The sequence below is a fragment of the Oryzias latipes genome, chromosome 5, assembly GCF_002234675.1.
Source record: "Oryzias latipes chromosome 5, ASM223467v1".
In the NCBI taxonomy this organism is placed as follows: domain Eukaryota; kingdom Metazoa; phylum Chordata; class Actinopteri; order Beloniformes; family Adrianichthyidae; genus Oryzias; species Oryzias latipes.
This window is the reverse complement of record NC_019863.2, coordinates 19275136-19303107: the sequence shown is the minus strand read 5'-3', so window position 1 is coordinate 19303107 and position 27972 is coordinate 19275136. Positions and strand designations below refer to the sequence as shown.

Below are 27972 nucleotides of genomic sequence, written 5' to 3'. Positions count from 1 at the left end.
CCGCTTTGCACAGCTGCCTGGTCTCACTCTGTCGATCCTCCTGCGAGCCGACATATGTCACGATGTGAGCTGTGAGTGAATGGCGTAAGAATGAGGAGTGTGAAAGATGTTGACGACCGGAGCTCCTTTGTGGTTTGGTCCACACAAACCCTCAAACTACAAAAACAGAGTTGTGGATGTTTGCATCTTCTGCAGCAGACAGATAGTTTGTCTCTATTTGATCCTCTAATGTCGGCAAAGCCTCGCGGATATCGCTGAAATGTGTCATCTCTCTGACTGGCACACCGCTGAGCGGGTATCGAGGAATATGAGTCGATTTCCATGGATCAGCCAATGAGCGTTTAGATCCCGCCCACTTTCACTGATTGACAGAAGGACCCATTCTGCTGAAAAAGCTCTTCATGAAATAAATACGCCATTGTGAAAAACAGCAACATGAAATAAAAACAAAGCTACTTTGGAAAATATTCGATTTTGAAATATCAGCTTCTGAAAAAAGACAGAATTATAGTAAAATTCAACATGATTAAAAATGAATATTTTAAAATGCTGTTTTAAAATAATGAACATGTTTTTAAAGCAAAATGAAATATATTGAATAATACAATGGCTAATTTAAAATCAGTGTGCTGGTTTTTCACAATTTCATGATCTTTTTATGTATTTATGAGAGATTTATTGGTTGATTGTGTATTTGCATGGGGTCATATTTATTTATTGAATTAAATATTTATTTATTTAATTATGAACAGTATAGGACTCCATATGTGGATGACTGGAGGAAAAGGAAATGTTTAGAGCAAGAAGACACAAAAAACTTTGGGGACAATGGAAAAGAAAAAATGAAGAAGGCAGCGGGAAATACTGTTTGACACTCCATTCCACTTGGTGGCGGTAATGAGCCACTTACTATTTACCAACACCAAACCCACCACAGATAAAAGAAATAGACCAATCAGATGTCTCAGAAAGAAAACAACAAGGAAGGCGCCAATTTAACTTTCGGTTGGTGTAGACATTTTTGTATTTTCTTTTTCCGGAGGTTTGCAAATTGTTTTGGGAATTTTATCTGAACTGCGACGATGACTGAAAACACTTTTCCGGTTTGCAACGCGGAGGCCATCGTGAACTTTTATCGAACAGAGATTCTAACCGGCCAGGAGGCGAAACAGTTGACTAAAGGAGACCTGACTCCGGTTCCCAAGGTATCCTCCTGCTGCAAAACTACAACAATGTCCTCGGATGGGAAACAGAATACCACAACACATATGTTACATTCAAATAAGTCATGGAATTTAGCAAGCCAAGTTTTTCAACACTTCCATGTATTAAAGAGCGTTGAATTGACAAAATAAGCCCCTCATGAATTTCTGACATTGACAAGACAAGAGACGAGGAAAACTAATCAAAATATTTCCCGATTTTAGTTTAGTACGATATCAAAAATCCGGATTTGTCTTCAGATTAAAGGTGTGCTTTTGCTTGTTGTCTTTAGAAAAAAAATTATGTAGCACATTTTGCTACGAGTCGACATAAGTTTTTTTAAAACTTATTTTCTGTTTCCCTTGTGTTGTAATGTAAGGAAAAACATTACCATATTGCACATTTAATTGCATTTTTAAAAACTTAAACTCTATGTTTCCTATTTTTTCATACTAAGTGAGACCCTGTTTTAATTAAATTCTGCACATTTATGTAATGTAAGCTTGTTATGGTCACTTTGTACACTAAGGTGCTTTTAAATGCCATAAATTTAACCTATTAAACAGGGGGGAAAAACTGTTAAAACTGCATGGTTTACTTGTGTAAACCCAAACACTTTAATGTTCAACAGGTTTATAAAAGCTTTAAACGGTTTATGTGACCAAATATTCTCTGCAAAGCATCATGTGACCCAGTCAGTAGTTATTGACCTACAGTCTTTTCAGACAATCCGGGTCTTTTCCTGTGCTGCTCATAAAAAGCCTTTTAAACCACACATATTTGTCAGGGTCATCTCTAAACCTCCTTTAAAGAATAATTCATGATTTATTCATATTTTTAAGAAAACACAAATCTCCTTTGTCACATTAGATGTAAAATTGAAGCATTTTTCTCTTTTCTTCAGTTAGCTAAAGCGATGAGCTAAATTCAGAAGTTTTGGAGTCGGCTGTGATTTCCAAATGATTTAATTATATATATAAAAAAGTCTGTTTAAACAATAAACAGCAGAATATGATTTGTTAGTTGAAGTTAACTTTTATCATTAGGCTGATATTAAAGAATTTCAGTATAAGATGTCTTGCACCCTAATATGGTTCTTTAATGTAGTCATTATATAAAGACTGTTTTTACAACTATATGAAATTCTCTTTGAGCTAATAATGTATTGATAATAAACCACATTGGGAATTTTTTAGACAAGTTTATGAATTTGGGAATCCTTATGATCTTTAAATTAAAAATGTCTTTAAAAGAGGATCTTTTAACGAAGGAAATGACTTTCAAAAGACAGCAGCTCTTTCTCCTTACAAACTAAAAATAATAATAATAATAATAATAGGACATAGTTGCATACTTATACTGACTCAGACTAAAGACCTTTTGCTTTTGTTTCTTTCAGCCAGAAACAGTCCAGACTTTATACATGAGAGTTCTGCACCTGCTGTACCGTTTCAGGCCCGAGTGTCATTCCATGGTAAGGTCACATCTTTCCCTGTTTTGGACTTCCATCTTTCATCCTTTGGAAACATGAATGACTAATAAACAGCATAAACCCTGCGCTGTTTCTTCCATTTGTATTCAGCCTCCTTAAGTTGATGACACATGTGTCAAACTCAAGGCCCGGGGGCCACATGCGGCCCGCCATGCTATTTTTATGTGGCCCGCGAGAGCATAAAAGTTTTTAATCTCTTAAAATAAAAATTTTCTTACGTTGATTACATATTATTCATGTGTAGTTGCTGTAATTATTCAATATTTGCAGCTCTTATGTCTTTATGCAGACAAAATGTTACGTTTAATACATTTTCTTTCTAGCTCATTTTAATGTTATTTTTCTTTATTCACTTGGACAGTTTGATCTTTCATTAATGGAGTTATGTGGGTTTTAATAAGCGGACAAAATTTAACATGATTTATGCTAGAGTAACAAGCAAACATGTTTTCTATGCAACTGTAATTCTCACTTTAAAACATTCTAATGAATAAATAATGAGTTGTTTAACATTAAGGAGTAGTTACATTTGTTTTTCATTACATCTAGTTTTAATGTATAAGTAATGTATAAGCCCTTTGAGGACAGCCATTATGCTGATCCCGTGGCCCTCTGTGAAAATGAGTTTGACACCCCTGGTTTATGATCAGGACAATGTTCAGATCGTCTTGTTTTGCACGTGGTGTTGTTTTTCCTCAGGATGTTTCAAAACCTGCATGAAAATAACACATTCAGTTACAAACTTAAACATTATACTAAGGGGAAGACAATTTTCTGAAAAATACAAATAAAATGTAAAAAATGAAAAATTTGTTGCTTTTGGGCTTTAAAACCTTTCAGAAGAAGCATCTGAACAGTTTCTTAAATTAATTAAGTACCTCAATGTTCTTGAATTTGGATTTCAGATACTATTGTGTAAATACGGTGGCCCTGAAGTGCAAAGCATTCAACAAATCACTCGATACAAAAACATTTTTAAGATCACAACAACAATTAAAAAAAAAAAAAAATTTAAAAAGCAGCATTACATTTTAGAAAACAAAACAAAATTTCAGAAACCAAAACTTGAAAAACAAAAATGACAACAAAAAAGATTTCAGAAAAAAATATTAATTTCCAGGAAAAAAAAGAAATATTAAAAAATGAAAACATTTCAGAAAAAAAAAATCCAGAAAAAAATGAAATATTAAAAAATGAAAAACATTTCAGAAAAAAAAAATTCCAGAAAAAAAATGAAATATTAAAAAATGAAAAACATTTCAGAAAAAAAATGAAATATTAAAAAATGAAAAACATTTCAGAAAAAAAATGAAATATTAAAAAATGAAAAACATTTCAGAACACAGAATGAATTTCCAGAAAACAAAACGAAATCTTCAAAAATGAAAAACATTTCCAAACCGGAAGAGGCAGGTACTATGGGACAACGCTGATTGGATGATGATTTTTGTCAATCATTTGAACTGAAAAGTATTTTAAATGAAGCGATGACGGATTTTATCGTCCAAACAACAATGTACTATAATAATCCACGTATTTCCCATTTATATATCAAATAAAAAATGCAGCAAACTGTTAATGAACTTTAAAATTATTTTTTTAACATTTCGCCTGACACACGGTCACCCGGAAGTAGTTTGTGAGCACTTTTACTTTGAACGCTGTGCGCTAATGTCTACGGCTGCGAGGTTCACGCTGTCAATCATCTTTAGGTAAGAATCAATTCTGTGATCTTTTCTTTTGTCAGTCACATGTCTCTAGGGATGTTAATTTTAGGATGTTAAAGTGCTGCTTTGAAAAGATAATTTCTTTTTATCTTGCGCATGCGCAAAAAGAACCCGATGGAGACGAATCGTCTTCACATGATAGCCGTTCCCGTTTTCGGTGACAACATGAGAGAAAAAGCTCCGAGCCAGCCTGATTCTGTGATTTATACAGTAATTATATGGCATCAGTGTTGCTAAAAATCGACTTTAAGACTGAAATCAGTAAACAAGTTCTTATGGTAAATAATATTAAAGTGCATTGTATATTTTTGAACCATGCATGTACACATATACTGAAACTTAAAAATGAACTTTAAAAGTTTATAAAATACTTAATTGAATTAACATGTGATATTTCTGCAGGTGAAGTTTCTCAAAGCGAAGTTCCAGAAAGGTTTGTGCTGCAGAAGAACAGATGGCAGCTCTACATGGGAATACAAGAAGACTAAAGTCATTCATATCATTGTGCAGTGTACAGGCAAGTCACCATGATTTATGTGAAATGTAATCAATAAATATTATTTAACCTTAATATCTATTTTTTTTTTTTTTTAAATTGCAGGTCCTTTAAAAAACGTCTTTAACCTGCTGCATAAGCCTGATTAGTTGTAAATGATGCAGTGGGGAGTGAAAAACGAAGCACAATTCCTGGCTTTAGCGTCGGGCTGATGATCTGGAAATCACATCTATGAGGAATCGCATCAAACACTTGTACAACTCCAAACAACTTAATGTTCCTTTAAGCAAAACTCCAGTTTAAAATGTTCATATTAGGCTTGCTTCATTTAGGAGTTTTTCCATGTTTACCATTTTAGGTTTTAAAGCTTTATTAACAAAGATGATGTTTGATTTTCAAAGCTGTTGTTTAGAAATGTTTTTTTGTCAATGAAAAAACTGAATGCTGACGTGAGGATTGTAATAATGGATATGAAAATAAACAAATCTGTTTCATAGCAATGCAGTATATTTATTGAAAACTTAACATGAATACGTCATTCAATAACAGAAACAAAGAAACAGTTGTGGATTTTCCTTTATGGGCTTCTTCATGCAGTCAATCAAATGTTGTGCTTACAATCAGCATTTACTCAGCGTACCTGTCAGTCACATTTATTAGAGGAAAAGATGCATCTGGGAAAAGTCTGTTTGTGCTTAACAACTATATCAAAAAGAGTCATGTCAGGGAAGTTTTGTCCACATTGCTGCTCAGCATCACATCCAGAGGAAGATGCACAGGTAAAGGACCCCAGTTCCTGCTCGTACATGCTTGCAGCTTCCTCTGCACTGGACTCCAGCTCCAGCTCTTGAAATCCCTGACAGAAATAAATTAATAAATTAAAAATCCCTGACAGAAAAACATCGGCTGCCGTTCATCTTTCATTCAGGAAAAAGTTGAGTTCATCAAAATGAGGAGAAAATGGGTTAAACCAGAAATTCATTAGGGAGGGGTCAAAACACCAAACTCAGAATAAAATACATTATTTCAGTCTTATAAAAAATACATTCTAAAACAATTTGGTATTCCTCCTCTGCCTGAAAGACTAAAACGTTTTTTTTAAAGATTTATTTTACACTACAGACTTTGCCACCTTTAGTTACACACCTGGACGTGTCTGATGATGAGCACATCCAGTCATTTACTGTCATGTTTCTGTGCACTGACACACTCTAAAGTCACAGATCTTAATAGTGTGAATGAGACGCATTCATAAATGTTATTCTGAGACACAAACTGCTGCAGTTTACCTGACAGCTTTGCTGATTTATGCGGCTGGTACACCTGTCTGAGAATCCTGCCCACGTGACCCCCCCCCCCCCCCCCTCTCCAGCTGATGAGGTAACCTGTCATTAACGTATGACTGAAGGATCTTGGATCTGTCTGTAAACACCCACCTAGAAATCACGTTTAACGCTACATTTATTAGATCAAATAAATGTGCCTCCATACCTTATCTGTGGATGGCGGGACTGCATTTCCTGAAGTGCGCCGTCTTTAACGCCCGTTTCTTCGCAGCTGCTGCTTTAGACAGAATCCTCTCACGACATTTTGAAACATTTGTAAACCTGGTTGGTGTTGATATTTCTGCGTGCGTTCTGTCATCACATCCGCTAAATATTCAAAGATTAACGTTTATGTTAACGTTTTACCGTCCCTTTCTTTGTTTACCTGCAGAACGGACGTCATCCACACAAACTACTTCCGGGTGACCGTTCTGCTTCAGACGAAATATTCAAAAAATAATTTAAACCTTCATTATCTGTTTGCTGCATTTTTGATTTAATATGTAAATGGGAAATACGGGAATTATCATGGTACATTGTTGTTTGGACGATAAAATCCGTCGTCGCTTCATTTAAAATACTTTTCAGTTCAAATGATTGACAAACTTCATCATCCAATCAGCGTTGTCCCATAGTACCTGCTTCTTCCGGTTTGGAAATGTTTTTCATTTTTGAAGATTTCGTTTTGTTTTCTGGAAATTCATTTTGTGTTCTGAAATGTTTTTCATTTTTTAATATTTTATTTTTTTTCTGAAATGTTTTTCATTTTTTAATATTTCATTTTGTTTTTCTGAAATGTTTTCATTTTTTTTATTTCATTTTGTTTTCTGGAAATTATTTTTTTTTCTGAAATGTTTTCATTTTGTAATATTTCTTTTTTTTCTGGAAATTAATTTTGTTTTCTGAAATCTTTTTTTCTTTTTTTTCTTTTTTCTTTTTTATGTTTTGGTTTCTGAAATTTTGTTTTGTTTTCTAAAATGTAATACGCTTTTTAAATTGTTGCTGTGATCTTAAAAATGTTTTTGTATCGAGTGATTTGTTGAATGGTTTGCACTTCAGGGCCACCGTATGTAAATGTTCTTTAAAAAAACATGAAGGAACTCGAACATAAAAATAAAAAGCAAATAAAAATGATTTCAAAAGGTCATAAATTTGAATTTTACTCAGCAAAGAGAATAAGACATTTTACCAACTAAGGAAAAATGTCTGTATGTTATGAAGTTGAAGTACAGTAATGGCAGCTGAGCAGTCTGAAGAGGTGGCGTGTTTAGCTGCTGGAAGCGGCGATCTGTGAGCAACGATGAGAGCTCCGTCTCTCTCAGCTTCAGCCCTTTTGTCTTGAACAGGTTCCAATGTTGGAGAACATTCAGTATCCAGAGTACCATGAAGGCGCCACCGTCATCATGAGCGTGTACACACGCATGTGAGTCTCTGCTTCTCATTTTGTCAGGCTGTGGGAGCGTGAACGTTCATGTGGTTCTTCTGTGTGTGTTCTCAGGCGACAGTTCCTGCCCGTGTGCCTGGTGTACGATTTCTCTCTGAATGACCTGCTGGCTCCCAGTAAGTCTGGTTGATGGGATCTCAGCTCTCACAGCTAAGTTCTTTGGCTCTCATCGTGTTTGTTCAGCGCGCTGAGGGGTTTGAAAAAGAACATTCAATTTTCCAACCCATGGATTGATTTTATTTGAATTTTTTTTTCTTTTTTCTTTTCTTTTTTAAAGAACTGATCCTTTTCATCAAGAAAAGTTTCACCTTTGTTCAATGCAAACTCATGTAAAACAAGCATTTATTGATTCTTAAAAGACATTTTAAAATGATAAAGATTCTACATAATAAATAGTAAAAAGAGTGTCTGTTCCTTTCTCTCAAAGAGGGTTTCTTTGGAAAGTTTCCACGGTTAAAAATATTCTTAGACAATTAGTTCGTTTTTTTAAATGAGCCTTTGTTTTCAGTTTTTTGTTTTTTCTTTGATAAAAGGCCATCTGTTGTTTTTACAGAAAAGCAGAGGACCCTGACCATCCTAAGTGCCATCATGAACTTTCTGCACTTCAGGAAGCAGCGGATGGAGATGATCATGGAGAAACAAGCCAAGTTTGTACGTCATTTTCAGAATCATTTGATTTTATGTGCAACTCAATCCTGGAAAAGTGGGTCAACTGTTTAAATTTCAATAGGAACGCAAACTAAAAGACTTTTTAACTATGTTTGGCAATCATTAATTCACTAGAATGGGTATGCCAGTACAAACGTTTAGTTTTCTCCATAATTAAAGGGGGGTGGTGCTGTGTCTCTCAGTATTTGGACATTAGCACGGTGCAGCATCTTGTCTGTTTTTCCTAACGCTCAGAAGAAATTTTGGGTGTCAAGCTTCTTGGTTTCCTTGGAAACCCTTTTTTTCAGTCTTGTTTGTTTTTGTGTAAAAGTTTGTCCCATGCTTGTCTGTTTTGGGTTTGTGACGTATTTTTGTCTTTAATATTTGATGTACACACATAGTCACAGGGCCCCAGTTGAGCAGAATGAACTACTGTGGTAATATAACCCATAGTGTGATGTCCACACACGTGGACACCAGGTCTTATGAGGTTAAAGAAGCTATAAATCTTCTACATAGCTCTCACTGCAGGAGAACACTGACAACATGCTGGAAGGTCTCTGCCTTTTAGCCCAGAGTACACAATGTCCCAAATAACAAACAAGAACATCACTTTTGGATTCGTCGCATCACAGAACAAAGTTTTGCTTTGAAACAGTCTATTTTATGTGAGGCTGGGTCTCAGAACCCTTTTCTTTTGCTTGTTGCCTGTTTTTATTTATTTATTTATTTTTGCAGTGGCTTTTCCAGGTACATGAGAGCTGCTTCTCAATTAGGTTTTCTGGATAAATGTTCATTTCTGTTTTTTTCAAATAAATCATGTTCTGCAGGCACGTTTGTAAAGTGCTAAACTCTGTTCAATTCTGATTGTTTTATAAAGGAGAATAATCGTTTAAACAAATGTTGTTGTTTCCTCATCAGAGGGCAGACTTGGACAAACTGCAGACTTACACCAAAGGCAACCTGGAAGCTGAGAAGAAGATTGAGATGTTGACGTAAGCCTTTGATGAGTTTCTTTCAAATCAGTGCTGGAGTTAAACACACGGCTTCAAAGGCTCACAGGTTCCTCGCCTGCTCCTACAGGACCATTCCACCCGAGCAGCAGGCTGAGGCTGACGAGTTGGCGGCCGCTCTGTCCGAACTGCAGACCACCACCATGCACGAGTATCAGGAAGTGGTAGGTGGCGAGGAATCGCTGTCAGAACCATGAAGCCTGTGCTTGTCAGACCAAGCAAATACTGGTTTCCTTTTCAGAACGCTAAAAATGACAGCATCACAGAGTGGAAATCCAAGATTGCAGAGAAGACGCAGAAGCTGGTACGTGAAACTAGAACATCTCTGGTATGTGCGTCTCTGTCCTCATCCTGTTTTCATCCGTGTTTGCGTGTGATCAGGCTCAGGTGAAGGTGGAAATCACCAACCTGAAGGAAGACATCAGCAGCCTGAAGTCTCAGATTGTGGAGTCTCCGGAGGAGCTGAAGAGCCAGATGGAGAAGATGAAGGAGAACGTGAAAAACATAAAGAACAGCATTGTGAGTCACAAAGAAGATGCGCCCCCTTCAGGCTGACGTGGGGAAGGGTGACGCATAGTTTTGTGCGTGCAGGAAGAGACGGATGAGCGCATTGTCGAGCTGCAGAACATGATGCAAGGTGTGACCCAGACCGAGGCTGAGATCCAGCAGATGCTGAGCCTCCTTCAGGACCTGGAAACCAGCATGAACAACACCAAGCAGCGGCAGGAGGAGGTACAATACAGACCAATCGTAATGACCTTCATCACTTTGCTCTGGCGTTCATTAAGTTTTGACGACTGAAACCCAGGGCCAGGAGCTGATGGCTCAGTATGAGAAAAAGCAGAAGGAGCTGAAAAACCTCTGCGTGGAGGAGAGCCAGCTAAAGCGAGCTCATGCCATGAAGCTGGATAAAGAACACAAGCAGAACATTAGGAGGCAGAAGAAGAGGGAGATGAAGGAGCAGCACGTTCAAGAAGTGTTGGGGTACAACTTCAACATCTTTGCATGCAGGAACCATACAAGTAATTGCTATGTTCATGTATTTGGATCTGAAATAATTGAAATGTTCTCCAGGGAGTGCAACCAGATCCACCAGAAGCGCGAGGAGATGGCTGACAAAATCCAGGAAATTTCCGGAGAAACACAGCAGCTGAAGGCCAAGATGAAGAGCCTGAGAGACGTGTGCAGCAAGGAGACCGAGAAAGCTCAGGTGAGCGATCAAAATGCTCCCCACTGTGAGCGCCTTCCTAGATCCTGGCTGACATGTGTGTGCATGCAGGCGCTGTACGACACGCTGTCCACCTCCATGGAGGAGCTGCACAGGAGGATTGAGGTGCACATCGCAGAGCTGAAGCTGAACGCCACCAACATCTCTGCAGATTTCTAACCGTCTTGTTTGCCCACGTTTTACCTGTATTGTTCTTTATATTCGTCAACCTTCATAGTATGTGGAAAAAGTTCTAATAAAGTTGTAACTAAAGTGTGGTTTGTCATGTGTCAGTCCTCTGTGCATATGAAGTCCCATATATCTGTATACATTTGTCTTTTTTTCTAAATGAATCACCATGCAGTTTGGGTGTATGTAAAACAAATCGCATTGTTTAGGAAGCTTTAATCATACACACACACACACGTGTTCTGGTTACTTTAAGAAAATTTTTAGAGCCATGTCATTTTGTTTCATTAAAAAACATTGGTCTTCACGGTGTTAATTATGGAAACTTAAAATTGCAGCTCTCTTCAAGTTTTGACTGAATTTGTTCTGGTCCGAACAGCCTTCTGTGAGCTTTCACAAACCTAAACACACCTTCATCTTTTTAAATTGAAAAAGTTTTGCTTTCAAAGCAGGACACCAGACGCACTTATGTATTTCACTGAGTGAATACTGATACCTAACCCAGATGTTAAGTCATTTGAGAGAGACACTGTAGCAAGGTCATACTCAGAAACCCGGATAACTTTAAGAACAGTGAGAGATTTAAATTGAAAACATTCTTTTTCTGTTCTTTGACTAAACCCTGAGAGTTAAAATGTTACAGGTTTAGGTTTTGAGGATTGTGGAGGTGGAGACTCGGGTAGGAGGTTGTGTTTCCATGATCACTTGTCCAGTCAGACGGAACCTCAATGGTCTGTGTTTGAATCGGAGAGGAAGGTAAAGTGCAACTCAGTAATGGGTGACTTATTACGTAGATATGAATTGTCAGAGGTCAGAGAGAACCGCTAGCTCTCCTGTCCAGCTACAGGAAACAGCAAGTTCACCAGGAAATCAACATCTCCAGCAATCACAACCACCTCCAATATCTGTTCTGTCCTCATTCTGAGAGATGAAAAAAGGCGGTTCTGAATAAACGCCTTAGACTGAGCCCAGGAAAGTGGAGCAGAGGGGAAAGACGGCGGGAAGGTCAGCCCGGGTGAGTGTTGAACAACAGAAACATGGGAATCCAGGTGCATGTGTGGTTTCTGGTCTGGTGGTTCTGCAGTTCAAATAATCTTAATATTACCCACATGACTGAGAAGATGAATTCAGTTACAGGGAAGTTGAAGGTTTAAAACTTTCCAGCTGTGATCCTTCAGGGGTTCTGTTTGTTTTGGCCAATACCTGTCCTTTACATATATTTGGATCATAAATTGTCTACAAATATGAGCACAGAACCCATTTTTTTATCGGTACAAGTGGATCGTGGTTTGGTTATGTAGAAAGCTGAAAGCAGCTGTTGGGAGTTTTTCATGCCTTTCCTTAGCTGTCTTACCCATTAAAGACAAGTTAACTAATATGCGATGGGACTGTGACTGGTTCCAGTTAGTGTCTGTGAAGATCAGGATCTGAGGTTGTTGGGTTTTCTGGTTTAAAGGATTAAATGAGATGCAGAACTGAAAGTGGCTTTAAAGATTTTTGTTGTCAGAACGCAGGAATCAAGGGTTTCTCATTGATGTTTGCTCTGGTTCCCATCCAAACCAGCCTCTTCTCCTCGGGTTCCACTGATTCTGTTGGGCCGTCATGTTGGGAAGAACAGGAACCTCCAGGAAACGCTGCAGATTCAAATTCCAGCAGCACCAATCCCTTTCCTCCTCTCCTATTCTTCCCAAACTTCCCAGTCTGCAATTCCCAGCAGGCACTGGGAGCAGGTGGTCTCAGGTGAGGCAGGAGGCAGGGCAGATGAGTTCAGCTCAGATCAATAGAATCTTAAAGGTAAGACTAATGCAAATTTCAGAATTTCTACATTTCAGCCACAGATGACATGATGCTCCATGTATCCCCAGGCCAATGAGTACAGTCATACCTTCCCTAAAGGCCCCGCCTCTCATGGAGTCCTCAGCTTCCATAGTAACATGCTGCCATCTAACAACCCTTGCGAAGACAGTCGAAGCAGCGCCACCTTTCTGCCGGCTCCGGGCGGCACTCTTTTTGCCGTGTTTGACGGTCACGCGGGGCCAGCTTGTGCACAGGCCATCAGCCAGCGACTTTTCTACTACATCACCATGGCAATGCTGCCACTGAAGATGCTGGAAGAGCTGGAGTGGGCAGTGGAGAATGAGCGGGCCGTGCCACAGCTGCTGGAGTGGCATAAGCACCCTCAGGACCACAGCTTCCAAGACGGAGGCTCAATTTCCTTCCACAGTCTTAGAAACTTCTGGCAGGAGAGGCTGGAGGATGGCGAGGACCAGGAGGTAATCAGGCATAGAGCTCCCAGAACAAAGACAACAAAGTGTGTAAAAGACACACCGTCAGTAAACCTAAACACTAAAGAGAGCTTTTTTATGTCTGTACCAGTTACTTTCTTAAGCACAGCTGCCCAACTTAAGCACCTCGGCTTAACAATCCTTGTTTTCCAGTTGTCTTTGCTCTCCTACTGGTGGTTTTAAATAGTTTTGTTTTCTCCTGATTCAGGGGAAGTCGATCTAAGAGTCCAGGGATAGGCAGTCCCTGTCAAATGTTTCCATTCGCAGCAAACTGAATACAGGAGGACATCAATGCCAGTTCCTTAGGTGTCTATTGTTCAAACACTATCACTCGAAGTGTCCAACGATGGCATTGTGCTAAAACTTGCAAACACTAACAAAGGCATGTTCAAAGTCCGGCATGTGGGTCCAATGCGGCCCGTATTCAAATTTTTACCGTCCCGCAGGCTTCAGTATTAAAATCAACAAGAACCCCCCCCCACACACACACACAGACACCACCACTTTCTAAGAACTATGATTTCTTCATTGTGGTTGGCTGAATCCTGTTAGAAGCCAATGTAAACCTGTGGTAGCAACCTGTGGCTACTCAACCTTCAGAGCCTGGGGCCAAACGAGAAGACCAAATGTATTTGTTTCTGTAATTTTGAAAAAGATAACTGTGTTATTTTCCTGTTTACATGACTGAAATTGAGAAGTTTACAGTGAGCATTTAATATTGAATATGTATTTCGTCAGTGACTAACAAGATACTCTGCTTTAGTACCAGATAAAGGTGTCACAGCACATAGAGCCTCTGCCTGCTCAGCTTCAAATATTCTCTCTGGTAATGACACACTTTCATCTATCATCTGATTGAATACAGGATGAAGGCAAAGTGACATCGGCTTTGTTCAGCGCTTTCCGTCGCCTTGACTATGATCTGTCTGTAGAGGCCCAGGTGCACTTATCCCTCTCCTCACCCAGGTGATCCTTCCGTTCTCTCTTCTGAGGTTAGGCTCCAACTTAAGTCCTGGTTCTCTTTCAACCACCACTGCCCTCGCACCATCTGGTTGGAGGTAATCATCCTTTGGTAGGAAAAAAGCAGTGGACAACAGCCTTCAGAAACTGTAAACCCTTCTGATCTCAGGCGCTCATGTGGTAACCTGGTACACACAACCCCAAAGGGATCAAACCCTTAGCCTTCACAAGCAGTGCAACTTAAAAAACTTGAGCTCATAACCTGGAGCAGAAAGGCAAGTTGGTAAATTTTTCCTGAAATGCAGCCTTTTAATGTCTCACTGTCTGTTCGCAGACGGGTGTCTGTCCCGGGAGAAGGACTGTCTTCGTCTTCCCCCCTCCGGGTGGCGCTGTCTGGTTCTACTGCGTGTGTTGTCCACGTCTCTAATGGTGTCCTGCATGTGGCCAACCTGGGTGATAGTCGGGCTGTTCTGGGTGTCCTGGATGAAGATGGGCGCTGGTCTGCAGTCAGCCTCACAAATGACCACAATGCCCAAAACCCAGATGAACTGCAAAGGATTCTGGAAGAGCATCCGCCCTCGGAGCATAAAACTGTGATCCGGCATGACCGCCTACTGGGTCTGCTGCTGCCCTTCAGGGCGTTTGGCGATGTTCGCTTCAAATGGAGCGCAGAGATGCTGAGACAAGTCTACAAGAGTCGGCCGGATGTCATGTCTGCAGTCGACGATGCCGTCCGAACTCTACCCCAACACTACATGACTCCACCCTACCTGAGCGCCCTCCCAGAGGTCACCCAACACCACATCAGACCTACAGACAAGTTCCTGGTCTTGGCGACGGATGGACTCTGGGAGCTGATGCACCGACAAACCGTCATCCAGCGGGTGGCAGAACAACTGACAGGTAAATAAAGCTACTTTTCCTCATTATTTTAAATGATCCACTTTAGTCCAAATTACTTTGTGTCTGTGTATCTCACATCATGTCACGAGGTACTCTGGTGACATCCACTATACCAGCTTTGGTCCTGGTTTAATCCAGAGCTGGTTTCTTCCATTAGTTTAACCATTCCATTAGGTTAAACCCTTGTGCTATCCTAAGCACTTCAACATTGGGAGTTGGGTCATCTAGACCCACTAGACAGTGCGCTGAACCTTTTTTCTTCAATGATTTGTGATCTTCACTGGTGTCCATGGATTACATGAAATCTTTCCACCTTTATCCACCTTTGTCATGGTAGGGAGAACACGTCAATGTAAGGGTGGGGTCATTTAAGATAGCACAAGGGTTAATGGATGTGAAAGCTCACCTGATCTCTGGTTTGGATCAGACCAGAGAACTTTGGTCCTCATTCAAATGAACAATTTCTTTCAGTGTGAAGGTAGATGGACTTTCCATTGAATGCAGAGAAGAAAAAAAACAGGAAAGTAAGCTCTTTGTGTCAGAAGGAAATGCATTTTCCTGTCTGGTCAAACCTCCTTCCAGGCAAAACTGTACCTGAATGATCAGTCGTCGTTGGTGCTGCATGAATTTGGATTAGGTTCACTTTAATGTTTGTTATTTCCTGAGAGTGCTGTGAAACATTTAAAATCATATTTGATGAAGATGAGTTTTGTCTCATTCTATTAGGAGTACTGCCTGCGTGGCTTTTAGATTTCTCTGCAGGGTTGATGAAAGGAATTATGTCACACATCAATATCGACATTAAACAGGATGTAGAAAGTCCTCATGACATCTAACCAAACTTGTCTCCATTTCCTCCCATTATTAGAGTAGGCAGGTGGGAAGTGCAACACCCGCGTCTCTGAGGGAGATTTGAGTGTATTTTGTGAATCTGCTGCTGTTACAGCATTGTTTCTTTGTCCTGCAGGTCTTCAACAGCAGAGGCCCATTGTTCCCAGTGAAAACATGACGCTGGGCAGCCTGCAGCGCCTCCTTCTGGAGAGGAAGGGCAAAGTACTGTCTGTGCTGGAGGACCAGAATGCTGCCACTCATCTGCTTCGGCATGCTCTGGGGGACGATGGCTATGGGAGCGTGTCCCCAAACCGCCTGGCCAAGATGCTCAGCCTGCCGACAGAGCTGGCTCGCAGGTACCGTGATGACATCACCATCACCGTCATCCACCTGAACGAGCTCTAACAACTGCTGAGCAGCATGTGAGCTGCAAAAAGCATCAAGGGTCCGCACTGAGGTCTTTTACCCTTCAGGCATTCTCCCTACAACATCTTCAGCGTATTTGAAGCCGAGGCAGGAGTCTCCAGAGGTCAAGGTTTCATCCTGATGCCTTCAAGGGCTTTAGGCTTTACTTTGAGACATTCAGTAGCATTGATGCCCCTGCTAGGACACTTTGATGGATTTGAAGGCATATGTTGAAGTAATTTTTTACATTATGTCGTTTTATTTCCACACTGACACGTGGATCTTCTGTTTTTAAAGAGTTAAATCCAAAATGATAAATCTTTCAAGAAGACTGAGCTCTCACAGAAGTGTGACTATCTGAAGAGTAATATACTGTTCTACATTACAGAATGTCATTATTAGGAACTCAAGTCACGACATTGAATCCATCAAATTCTGGCTAGTTACTGAATTATACCAACTTAAAGACACACTCCAATAAAAGTTGTGTTTTGGGTGTTTTTAACATAGTCTTGTGGCATTTTTCTGATGATGGAGGACATGTATACGGTATATATAAAGAAATTTAACCTCAAAAATTGCATTTCTGAGTATTTCTTCAATTGTTGTGAAACATGAGCAAATGAAAAATATAATTATGTAAAAAGATGTTTAAAGAAATACGTAAGCCGGGCCACAAGCTCCCTTTTCCGATCTCTCAGCAACGGGGAGGAGAAGAGGGGGTGGAGTTACTTTGTGCAAACAGTCCTGCCCGACAAATTTCGAATGAACTACAGCCACTCTGTAACTAACTGAAACTATGTCCTATAAAAGGGCCCAGGCATCTTTTATTTTGGCAAAAAACTGCAAATTGTGATAAAAAGACCATTTTTAAAATGGATCAAAAGATGATTAAAGTGAGTTACAGTTTGAAGTCCAACAGGCTGAACAGTTTCGATATTTTAAATGCTTGAACAGTTAATACTTTTAGTATTAAAAAAAGTGAGAATCAAATCTGTGCTCATCTTTTCATGATTAATTCTGCACCCTACCGTTTTTTTCTAAACCTCAGAGCTGCCAGGTAAAAATCTGCAGAAGAAACTAAACAAACAGTCCCATCCTGGCAGCTTCTGAGTGGGAAACCCACCTGACCTAGAAAAACATCATTAGATAGAGTAGGGTCATCCAAATCTTTTTTATAAGAAGCGGGAAATTGACTTTTGCTCTAGCAGTTCTAAAAACAACACCTCACTAAGATAGCTTTTCTCTTTTTTTGTGTCATTTTTTTAAAATACAAAATCTATCTCTAAAACACAGCTGACATTGGCCATGAAGTTTCACTTTTAAAGTTTGAACATGTTACACATTTTAGCTGATATCAACTGTGAATCTACATACATGACAACTAGTTAGGTGAAGGATGGATCTTGGGTATGAGGCCCTTTTGGAGTCAGATTTACAACTTCAAGCTCTAAAACACAACAACTCTACAACTATAATTGGCAGAAGTGGCGATGTGATTCCGTCCCTTCCAGTTTGCCTAAGTAAAGTTTTTTTATTTTATTTAAAGTTTGAAACTCAAATGAATTAGTTCCACAAGTAAGTAACAAAAAGACATAAATTACTTATGGTCAAATATTTTTTCAGATACCCGATTTAAAAAAAAATGTCCAGTTTTTTAAAAAATGTATAAAAATGTTCTCGATATGAACACTAGTCACATTTAACATGGATTAAAGTGTTAACACGCATGCATCATGTGATTTCCATTTGGAGAAGATGCCTCACATGACTGATGTTATGACTTGGGGGTTTTGAACAGAAATTAAAAACGAAGATAGAATTTTCCAGATAACCCAGTTAAACTTATTCTTGACTCAGGAATCACTGGAGCTTAATTCAGTTACCATGGAGATTTGTCTTGTGATTGTGTCTTAGATTATTTTCAGCTCAGATTTTCACAAAAGGAGATTGAATCAAAACTATGTGAAGTATTTAAGTTCCTATGAAGATAAATCAATTCCAATTGACGGTCACTTTACTGGATACAATCAACGTTGAAGAACGACAATCTGCAGACATGTTACTAAAAACGTATTTCATTTTACCCTGTTCAAAAGAGGGGTGCTGGTCAGAATTACTGTGCTTGATGCAGCCAATGAGAAACAGACGCAGAGACTCGCATGAAAATAAAATTTAATCATCAGTTTTACAAAATCAAATCTGTTTACAAAAACAGTTAAATACCAAACACCCCTAAATTAACCAATCAGATGACAGCCTCCCATCAGTCCCCCCCCCTCCCTCCCACAGCTCACAGAGCTCATCATTGGACAAAAGTCAGATGGTGTAGGCCTCTCTGAAACCACGCGCAAAAGCTCGAAGACAGGAAGCATGGTGATCACATGACCAAAGGATCATGAAATAACACCAGCAAGAGGGCGTGGCCTTTGAGTCCAGCAGAAGAAAACAAAACAGAAAAAATCTGAACTGGCTGAACTGACTCACTGGTTGACCAATAGGAGAAAAGAAAACTGAAAGAGTCGACGGGCTCTAATGTTCAGTCACAGAAGAATATTGTTGAGTCATCGTCGCAAAGGAGGGACCAGCAGCTGTGTGGCAGTGACCGACTCCGGGAAGAGTTTGTGGTAGGTGGGAAGGGGTACATACGCTGCCGTGATCATCTTACCTGAAAACACAGGTGAGGAAGTGAAGGCTGCGCTACCATTGGTGCAGAACAACACAGCTGTAAGGAAACACGACTCACCACCAAAGAATCTTCCGTGCAGGGCATTGACTGCAGACATGGCAGCAGGGATTGACGGACACTTGACATAAACGTTTCCCTGAAATGTAACACAAGTAAGACATCCTCTATGCAGGTAGTTGAGTCACTACATGCAGCAATTACAGTTACAGAGCTCTCTCTGTCAGACACACCAACAGCTACACTTAGATTTTAGAAAAGCTTGAAAGAATTTTACTGATTTGCTGTTGTAAAAAATGTTCTGCCAAAACCCATGCCCTGTTGAGGATCTGCTATGTTGTACATCTGTGTGTTGACAGTGCTCTTGGAAAAGGTGTACCTCTGCAGAGTTCTTGTCAACATAGATGTGAACCACTCCTCCATGCTTGTTGCACTCCTCAATCACATCACGCTGGATGTCCACCTCCCAGCCAAATGTGTTCTCACTGAAACACACACACACACACATTCAGATGAGCGACGTGAAGCCAAGTCTGGAGATCTGCCTTTTCAGACACTCTTTACCTGCTGGGGTTGAACATGTTTGACAGCTGGAAGCAGTGAGTGGCGAGCGGTTGAGAAGGAAGATTCAGAGCGCCAGAGTTCATGTTGACGTTGAGTGAGGGATTCATGGCAGCTGAAAAGCAGGACACCAGCTAAATTACAGATTTACACAGAGACAACCACACATAGGTGTGTGCATGTGTAAGTGCCAATCTGACACACACACACAATCTAAGAGTCACCATTATCAGCAGAAGCACTTTTGGAAACCAGTACTTGCTTTTACTTCAAACCTAAAGGTTCATTCCTAACTATATCATTACCGGAGACGGCAGCCATGGCCCCAATAGCGATGGCACCACTCATCTGGAGAGCTTGCTGAGCTGCAGGAGGGATCTGCAGGCCGGTGCCTGAAGACACACACACACAAATGAGGTCACTTGTGGTTGATGATGTACTCAAATAGATACCAGGAAATGTACCCTCACCCTCTGCCAGCCGGGCCATGAGCTGCAGCCTCCCCGTGGTTCCCAGGTCGATGCCGCTGCGCTCCAGTTCGTCGTTGTCCAGGATGGACGGAGCCGAGGAGGGGTCTGTCCGTTCGGTCACGTGACCAACCTTCATAGGCCGACCTGCCAGCTCAAAGCCGTTCAGTTGCTCCAGAGCTTTTTTGGCGCATTCTGCGTCTGAAAACTAACATTACAACATTTAGGCTTCTGTGTTGATGGGACCAGTTTCAGGCTGCAGCTCAACTGATGAACGATCAGAAAAAGTCCCAATGAGAAACTCACTGTGATGAAGCCGTAGCCTTTAGAGCGCCCGGTCTCACTGTCCATCATCAGCTGGATGTTCTCAATCTGACAAAAACAACAGCTGTCACACACAAGTCCGGGTCTGTGTGTGTGCACAAGAATGAGAGTAAATTACCCGTCCAAATGGTTCAAAGATTCCTCGCAGCATATCCTCTGTGATGTTGAAGTGCAGCGAGCCCACGTACAGCCTCATAGGTCCAGTCAAGCCCCGCTGCAGGTTATTAGCTGCAGCAGCAGCAGCAGCTCTGTTCTTTTCTGCCTGTAAATATGCACACACATTAATTCAACTATTTAACTACTTGTGTGAAATGTGTGGAAAAAGCTGTACCTGGGAAGCCTGAACGATAATGGGGACTCCCAGCAGCCTTTGCCCGGTCAGTCCAATGGCCAAAGGAACGGAGCTGGCCTCTACAAACTCAATGTAAGCGATTCCCTTCGACCTGCGGGAGTTTCTGTCAGAGATCATTCGCACATCCCGCACCTGCAGGATGTTGCAGCTGTTACCAGAGTAGCAAACGAATGGAATGACCAACATCAACAGAAATCTGCAGTACTTTTCCCACTGCCGAAAAAAACTCCTCCAGGTCCCGTGGTCGGATCCGTGCCGCCAGCTGCATGCAGAAGACGGTTCGGCCATCGCGCTCCTCTGGGGTTAAGTTGTCGTTTGGCATCCTGCAAACAACAACCAGGTTCAAACCGGTTGTCAAAGTCCACAGAAAAGACATAACCCTTGGTGCGCCTACCTGATTGGACTTTTTTCCTTCTTGACTGGACTCTTACTCTTTGACCACCTACGGCTTAAACACAAACAGTCATTAGTGTGGTTTAAACTCTCAAACATCAGTGTAGCAATTCCGCTACACAAACAGTCACTGTAAACTTTTATTCTGAAAACAGGAGGAAGCGAGTCACTCACTGCTTGTGATGGTCCTTGTAGCGGCCCCCCCGCTCTCTGCTGCGCCGGCGCTCTCGGCTGCGGCTTCTTCTCCTGTCTTTGCTCCGGCTGCGTTTGCGCTCCCGGCTGCGACTCCTTTTCCTTTCTCGGCTGCGGCTCCGCTTCTTGTCCCGGCTGCGACTGCGGCTGCGCCTTTTCTTCTCTGGCCTGCAAGGGACAATAAGGTAAAGCTCCAGCTGCAGGAAAATTATTTCAAACAATAATACAAACTTTCTGTAAAAAGCTCAGATCAGCTGATGCGGAAACTGTGAAAAGTGATCTTCTACTAACTGAAATTGTTGAGTTTATCTATCTTTATTCTTACTTTTCTCTGTGGATCTTTCTTCTATATATTTATCCGTGCATGTAGTCTGGAAAGTTGCATGCCGTACATCAGTGGTACTGAAGCTCATTTAAACTGTTTCCCTCTGTTTGACCAGCAGCAGAAATAAGTCTTTAAGTAGGAACTGCAGGTTGTGATCGTGTCAAGTCCTGCAGTATTAACTTCAAAGGAACATGGAAGGATGTAAAGCTGTTTTGGTCTGATGACCAAAGTGACTCATCAGTAGAAGATTCAATACATTTTTTTCTACCGAGTTCCTAACCAACCCACTTTAACAGCAACTAACTAGCTGATATTGGAAGCTGCAGGTATCTAATCTCACAAAAAGAGAATTTTCTAAACATAATTTTGCAGCATCCCTGCTTATTTTTTAATCGCCATTAAAGATTTTCCATCATGGTTTAATATGATCCAGCAATAACGTGCAAAGAGTGGGGTGGGTTTACCTCTTGCTACGATCCTCCTGTCCATTGGGACTCTGGCTCTTGTCCTCCTAAGCAGGTCGACAGAGAAGAGCGTGAGGATGCAGAGGCATCATTCAGGGAGGGGCAAAGAGAATACAACAGTTAATGTTTAATGAGACAAAAAAAGCAGTTCTGTTGGCACGGGGCAGTCTGAGTCAATCTTTGGTTGCTTGGGCAGCTTAAAGACAAGCCAGAGCGAGTTCTAATCTTCAAGGAAAGGGGGTCACTCGACTGTCTATGTGCTGTTCTTTGTGTGGCCTCCTCTGAAGAACCACACAGCAAACAGGAACCCTTCTTGGAGCCCAGAATCCATCCAAATCCATCACAAACCCAGGGTCCATACTTTTACCCGGGTTTAGAACTGTTATGGAGTTTAAGTTAGTTCTAATCATGTTCTAGAGTTCCTGCAGGAGTCCAGACCTCAGCAGGATCTGTGTTACAGCAGATTATCACCACCATCAACCTAATTTAACCTAATCCCCATTATGTTCACTAGGGCTGCACGATATGAGGAAAACTCGCGATATGCGATATTGGTAATTAATATTGCGATAACGATATAAATTGCGGTATATAAACAAATAGCAAAAAAACCCAAAAACATAATTTCCATTTCACTGCAACAGTTTAAAAATTATACTCCAAATGACCCTTGTCGACGTAGGAGGCAAACATCAAAACATAAAAAATCTGATTGGTCAAAAACGTAAACGGGTCCTTCTGATTGGTTAAATGCATAAAGGGATTTATTTTATTTGTTCAATATTTCAAGCTGCCATGAGATTGTTTTAGCACATTTAAGGTAACCATTTATTGCGATTTTCGCCGTCTTTTGCGGTAAGCATATTGCACAGCTTGATGTCGCGATAACGATAAATTTGCGGTATATTGTGCAGGCCTAATGTTCACAAATTTTAACCCCAAATCTTGCAGTTCCTTAAATGACCTACAGAGGCTGGTTTCAGACGGAAGCAATTTTCCATAAACTCCATCTTAAAAAGTCAAACTTTGCACTAAGAAAAACAAACATATAAATATAGACAGGTTTGGTATGTTTGTTTTCATGAATATCCAGTGATTTCTTTTGTGGACATTTTTTGGTGTATCAGCATATTTGACTCTATAAAAGCTCAAATATCTGTATAATTAAGGATGTGTTTTTTTATTGTCAGCTCGGTGGGCCTGTATGCATTCTGGTACTTTGTCTTGCCCATTTCTGGTGCTTTATTGACCTGGGTGCAGTATGCCTGACCCACTTCAGGCTTCACATTCAGAATCCAATAAGTGACATCATAGATTAAGCATCTAGTTAATCTATGTGAGTGGTTTAGACAAATAAACTTGAACAAGTTACCTCTTTTAACCTGATCAATATTTCCCGATTGGCAAACTGTTACTGGGCATACAAACCTGCCTTGTACCTACCTCAGGAATGTCTCACCTTCAAGAGCTTAACTCGACTACAATACTCAGCCTAGGTAAGCCTCCGCTACAGCTTTGAACTCAGAACTCACCTGGACCCAGACTGACCAAAACAAACTCACAGTTCCCACTTGTCCTCTAATCTTTGACCAGTCCCTCATGTCTCAATTAACCCACCCACAACTCTCAGCTCTTCTTGATTATGGCGGAAGGGGTTGGCCGGGGCCTATGTGACATTACCCAGGGAACTACAGTCATGTTACCATGGGGACCACAGAACAGCAAAGCATAATGGGGCTTTTTGTTTTACTACCTTGGTGTCTGTGACAGATCACACTGGCATTCAGGGGAGTACAGATGAGAAATCGTTAGGCAAGTCTAAAAGAGAGATACATGTGCATTTATTTATGACAGTCTGACAGGGTGCCACCGCCCCCACAGCATCATCATCACGTGTCAGCCCCACCCTACTGCTCACAGGAACCACTCAGGGAAAAGTTTAGAACGTCTGATCTGACATTGTTTCTAGTCCAATGTTACTCTATTCAGCAACAGATGAGCACAGAGTGAGCTTTGGATGAAACTTGACCATGTCTTTGCTCCTTTTCAGGGCACAATTAAAACATTGATCATGAAAACATTGTAACCATCTCTGGAAGTTGCAGATATGAAGCAGGGTGTCTCTGCTGACAGTGTTTGGGCCAAAAAGATCTGACAATCCCATAGGGTCTGTTGGCATAAGTGGAAATTCTGAAAAATATGCCCTGTTCATCTTGTTTAGATTTGCTTTCACACGCGACACACTCTGGAAATAACTAAAAACAGACGTGGATCAATCTAGCAGGAAAAGACAACAATTCTATTTGGGGGTTGCTTTTGCCCAGTACTGGTAAAAAGGCAGAAAGAATGAGAACCAAACTTTAGCACAGGGCAGGGGTCGGGAACCTATGGCTCGCAAGCCATATCCGGCTCTCTTGATGGCCACATATATATATATATATATATATATATATAAAGTTTCATTAGACCAGTCCTTCTCTGGCGCAATGCCAGTTTGTAACGTATTGTGTCAATTCAGCGCCTAATGTATTGCGCATCAAAACCGCGTATCAAACTCCAAATATGTAACGGCCTGAAACCTGTGAATTGCAGTTGCGGTGTAGGTACCATAACCGTTCGGCCTGGAACTTCTGTTCGGGGTCTTTTCGACTGAAGATAACGTCACACTACAGTAACCCCACTTGGACAAACTACGTACGTCGAGATCTGCTCGGGCTCTACAAATGTTCCTTTTATGTTCTCTTTTGTAACCTAAAGTTATTTTCCCTTATAAATTGTGTCTGACAAAATTCCTTGTAATTTTCATTAAGGGATTTTGCCACAATCCGTTTGTAATACAGTTTAAGTTCAGCTGGGGGTGAAAATGTTGTTAGCACGGCTAAATGTTGTTCTGCCGGGTCCGTTCTGCCAATAATAAAGCACTAGGTGCACAGATTAAAAAAACTATAAGCGAACATGCATTTAATAATAATCATAACAATAATAAAGGCACGTTTAGAAGATAATCTCGCTCTGTGTCGGAGCTCTGCTTGTTTACAACAGACTTCATAATTTCTACTTCTATGACAGTATTGTAATTTGTCCAGACCAATCACTATCTGACACGTCATCGGACCAACGGACAGCCACTCACATAATGTGATGTCGGCACTAGTCCCAGGACCCCGAACGGAAGTTCCAGGCCAAACGGTTGTGGTACCTACACCGGCAGATGCGCGCTTCCGTCTTTGAATTGGGGAGGGGTAGTGGGCTCAGGCAGCGAGGTGAACCACGCTCTGATTAGAACACGCTGCCCGTCACATACCACACTGCATCATGTGAGTATTGCTGTACTGACAATGTTTGGCTCCACGTCTGAATGTGGGCAGTCTTTCTCACATCTAAAGAACATTCAGACCATCCTATGATCACGTTTAACGAATGAAAGTCTCAACGCCCGCATGAAGCTTAAACTCACCACGTATCAACCATACAAGACCATCAGCAAAACCACGGTGCAGCACCAGAAGTCACATTAATGCTAAGAAATCATCATTTATTAGCAATAGCATAATGTAGCCTCCCTTTCCCACATTGAGTCACAGAGACTTAACCTATTTTAAGGTTCTTTATTCCGGTTACTGCAGGCCGTAACCAACGCCGCACAACTTATTCAGCAACTCCTGAATCTCTCCCCCCGAGAGCGCTCCCCCAACTTTTTATACCCCTGCTCCCGCATTAGCCCTCCTATTTCTGCCCATAGCTGAACCCCATTGGTCGAAACCCCCTACGACAGGCTGAGCGACAGAACTGAGGGCTAATCAGCATCTCTTCTTGATGCGGTCAATGAACTCCGGAACTTAGAACGCGACCCAACAGCCGCCAAATTCAACTCAGTCCGCTACAATAACAATGTTATTAAAACTGAATCCACACTTATTATACTTTAAAAGTGTTAAAATGACATAAAATCCACACATTAACTGGGTGTAGGCCCCATGGAAGACCCAGGACACGTTGGAGAGACTATGTCTGTCGGTTGGCCGGGGAACGCCTCGGAGCCCCCCCAGGGGAGCTGGAGGAAGTTGCTGGGGCGAGGGAAGTCTGAGCATCTCTTCTTAGACTGCTGTCCCCGCGACCCGGTCCCAGGTAAGCGGAGGAAGATGGATGGATGGCCCACATTATCTTGTATTTTTACTTTTAAACATATTGTATGGCTCTCACGAAATTACATTTAAAAATATGTGGCGTTTATGGCTCTCTAAAAAATATTCCCGACCCCTGCTTTAGCAGCTCAACTTCAAACTGTTTATCATTACATCCTGCTCTGGTCCAGCAGAAAGGGGAAAAATAAACCGTAAAAAATGAACGAATAAGTGAACAACCTTCTGGATGGAAGTCACACAAAAAAAAGACTGATGTTTCTCTTGAACCCTAAGCTGAAGGGGAACAACTGTGTGTTGATGGCTGTGTAAGGAGCAGTAGGGTCCGGCTGACGATCGACACATCAGTGGACAAGCTCACTCACCTTCCTAAACGGAGCATCCAGCAGGGCCTCGATGTCCAGGTCATCCGCCATTGTGGTCCTTCACAAACACAAAAACACAGCGTCACTTTTATCAGGAATTCTTGACAGTAAAACAAGAATGGTGATGGTCCACACATGGCAAAAACTAGCAGCTGAGCACACGAGGCTAGGGAGGTAAGAGATATAGAAACATCATTACCCACTTCTAAATCCTGGATTTGTAAAGTGATTGTTGTAATTTTTGATAAGACCATTTTAAAAACTGAGCAGATCAAGCAACAAAACCTAGAACTGCACCAACAAGAGTCTATGTATTAAGCACAAGTTTACTCTGTCAAAACACAACATCACATCACATCATTCAGACAGGAACAAAATAAAGGTCTACTGTGTTATGGAAACCTGATGAATTACGATGATCACAAGCAAAGCAGTGAAGGTGAAATCGATTAGTTTCTAGGCAAAAACATCCCGTCATAGTGTATGTGGGTGTTGTGGTGGGGAGTTTGGACCCTGACCGATCCCCAGGTGACCCACACACTGACCTGCAGCAATGTCGAGGTTCAGACTTTCGAGGGTTTCATTGGCGTCACGAATCACATATCATCGCGGTGTTAACCTCGTTACTGAGTCAATTAGAACAGTATCAGAACAAGTTAACATGTGGCATCTGCTCTTGACTTGTCGGCCAAAGATCTATCCGATCCGCCGTATTTTTTCGTCCCTTTCTTAAAAACAAAAAACATACTATGTTCAACAGGCGCAATAACAACTGGGTCAAAGTGCTACGGCACTGACAGAATGGTAATGTATCAAAATTTAATTTAAAATGACTATTTTTCCGGCTTTAGTTCTGCAGAAATAACAGTTACTCGCATGTGACATGCCATGATGGTCCTAGAGCGCGAGCCCCGTCCTTCTAGGCTAGCAGCTAAAGGCTAACGGGCCTCTCGCGATACGTGTCTGCTTTTACCGGAACCTTCCAGGGTAGGACGGTCGAAGTGCGCTTGTTATCGACAGTAGAATACCCCTGTACCTGAATATTCGGTAGCTCCTGGGGTAAATATCTGCACACCGTCACTCTGTCCGTCCGAGGCAAGTTTTCCAACCTGCAGCTCGAGGATTCGAGGTCCAAACAGAGAGCGCGAATATTCTCGCGAGATTTTGATTTCACGGAGTTGACCCCTGAACGCGGCTAAAACGTAGAACAATGATTTTAAAGGTATACTGAACAATAATACACCAGCTGTATAAGATTTTGGCGAGCAAAATGCGAAAATGAGTAAAAAGTATTTTGGGAGTACTACACATAAAGCACTGTAAATGTAAGCATTTTATTACAACAAAATAAAGTGACGTTTTTATTTCGAGGCACAAAATGTGTTTAACATATCTCTCCAATTCCTTAATATTAGCCACTATTTAAAAGAAATATTTTCAACTATTATAAATCTTTTATCCTTCATTAACCATTGTGCTATCCTAGGCACTTTAACATTGGGAGTGGGGTCATATAGACCCACTAGACAGTGCGCTGAACCTTTTTTCTTCAATGATTTGTGATCTTCACTGG

General features: G+C 41.1%; 3 protein-coding genes across 4 annotated transcripts; 2 read left to right on the top strand and 1 right to left on the bottom strand.

Annotated features, from left to right (window-relative positions):
- Window positions 1-955: 955 nt before the first annotated feature.
- Window positions 956-10831, top strand: nuf2 (NUF2, NDC80 kinetochore complex component). The gene is made up of 13 exons (XM_023955050.1): window positions 956-1205; window positions 2603-2677; window positions 7590-7666; window positions 7742-7803; window positions 8241-8338; window positions 9257-9330; window positions 9419-9512; window positions 9590-9652; window positions 9730-9867; window positions 9940-10080; window positions 10157-10332; window positions 10423-10558; window positions 10628-10831. Exons 1-13 carry the CDS (start codon window positions 1083-1085, stop codon window positions 10733-10735), a joined length of 1365 nt encoding a protein of 454 aa, XP_023810818.1. The 5' UTR covers window positions 956-1082; the 3' UTR covers window positions 10736-10831.
- A 625-nt stretch (window positions 10832-11456) lies between these two features.
- Window positions 11457-16689, top strand: LOC101155506 (pyruvate dehydrogenase [acetyl-transferring]-phosphatase 1, mitochondrial). Its single transcript, XM_011475199.3, has 6 exons — window positions 11457-11759; window positions 12308-12538; window positions 12610-13017; window positions 13895-13995; window positions 14324-14892; window positions 15860-16689. Exons 2-6 carry the CDS (start codon window positions 12347-12349, stop codon window positions 16126-16128), a joined length of 1539 nt encoding a protein of 512 aa, XP_011473501.1. The 5' UTR covers window positions 11457-11759; window positions 12308-12346; the 3' UTR covers window positions 16129-16689.
- A 1597-nt stretch (window positions 16690-18286) lies between these two features.
- On the bottom strand, window positions 18287-27567 carry LOC101155103 (RNA-binding protein 39). Of its 2 annotated transcripts, none has more exons than XM_011475195.2 (15): window positions 27436-27567; window positions 26400-26457; window positions 21893-21939; window positions 21086-21271; window positions 20913-20966; window positions 20724-20841; window positions 20498-20650; window positions 20285-20428; window positions 20149-20214; window positions 19846-20050; window positions 19681-19767; window positions 19379-19490; window positions 19194-19299; window positions 18875-18953; window positions 18287-18796 (listed from the first exon to the last, which is right to left on the bottom strand). In XM_011475195.2, the coding sequence occupies exons 2-15, from the start codon at window positions 26448-26450 to the stop codon at window positions 18693-18695; spliced, it is 1512 nt and encodes a 503-aa protein (XP_011473497.1). In that variant the 5' UTR covers window positions 26451-26457; window positions 27436-27567; the 3' UTR covers window positions 18287-18692. The 2 variants fall into 2 exon arrangements, with proteins under 2 accessions (XP_011473497.1, XP_011473499.1); XM_011475197.2 differs by having other exon boundaries at window positions 20913-20960.
- Between the last annotated feature and the right edge of the window lie 405 nt (window positions 27568-27972).